General features: G+C 66.8%; 1 protein-coding gene across 1 annotated transcript; it reads right to left on the reverse strand.

Annotated features, from left to right (window-relative positions):
• Positions 1–16: 16 nt before the first annotated feature.
• Positions 17–513, reverse strand: EMIHUDRAFT_260274 (hypothetical protein; the record flags this gene model as incomplete). The annotated part of the gene is made up of 1 exon (XM_005792446.1): positions 17–513. A coding segment is annotated over one exon (497 nt), but the record flags the coding sequence as incomplete, so codon positions are not given.
• Positions 514–1,078: the final 565 nt, after the last annotated feature.

The following is a 1,078-nucleotide window of genomic DNA, read 5'->3' on the forward strand; positions in this document are numbered from 1 at the left end:
CAGGAAGGACGTGTACTGGGAGCATGCCGGCGCCGGCCTGACGAGGCTCATGTCGACGCCCCAGCGCGCCGCGTAGCCCGCGTGCAGAGACAGCTCGTTCTCCACGCCGGCCAGAAGGTCGCCAAACTCGGCGGCGCTCGCGGCGTCGCCGGCGGCGGACGACTTGTCGCGCGCGAGTGCGTACGCCCGCGAGAAGGCGCCGAGGAAGAACTTGTCCTGCGAGAGGAAGCCCTGAAAGGCCTGCAGCGGCAGGGAACCCGCCTCGAGGGCGCGCACAAAGCCGTTGCTCTCGCAGGCTGACACGACGCGCTGGACGGCCGGGTCCGACCACAGCGACGCGGACAGCGATGGCGCTGCCGTCGACCGGAGCGACGACGCTGCTGTTGACTGGACGGCGGATGGCGACGTCGCGATCGCTGGGTGGAGAAGCAGTGCGATGGCGAACGCGGCAGCGGCGAGGAGAAGCAGCGCGGGCGCGGCTACATGGCAGCGGGGACGCTCGTCGGTGAGCATCGATGCTTTCGGCAGGCACGGCTCGTTGGGCGGAATTGACGCGGAGATTTTTTTGTCAGTTTCCGCTCCCCCCCCGCAAGGCGCGAGACACACGTCAGCGATTCGACGAGGGTTCCAGAGGGGAGGGGCGGGTGAGACGTAGGACGGTGTTCATCATTCAACAACACGCACAAACCTGTCCTAGCGGACAACACGTCGGTCGAGTGCTATACTCGGACTCTCGGACGGGGACGACTGCAAAACGATCGCGAGACAGAACAGAAGAGGGTAGAGTACAGCGCGTGCTCACTGAGCTAGTGGAGCGCGCGTCAAGACAAACAGTCACTGAGCGGGCAGAGCGCAACGTACGGGCGCAACGTACGGGCAGAGCAGAGCAGTGGCGCGGCGGCCGTGGCTACGCACAACAGCGAGCGGCCACTGCGCACGCAAGCGCAAATACTAGAATACGCCCGCCGCGCCGAGCCCGCGCTCTGGGGCGCGGATTGCAGTGGCACCGTGCCCACCTCCGGGGTGTGTGGCGCGGGCGTTGAGCAGCTCGCTCCTCTAGCGGACGTGCTTCTGGATG

The sequence above is a fragment of the Emiliania huxleyi genome (assembly GCF_000372725.1).
Source record: "Emiliania huxleyi CCMP1516 unplaced genomic scaffold EMIHUscaffold_10722, whole genome shotgun sequence".
In the NCBI taxonomy this organism is placed as follows: Eukaryota; Haptophyta; order Isochrysidales; family Noelaerhabdaceae; genus Emiliania; species Emiliania huxleyi.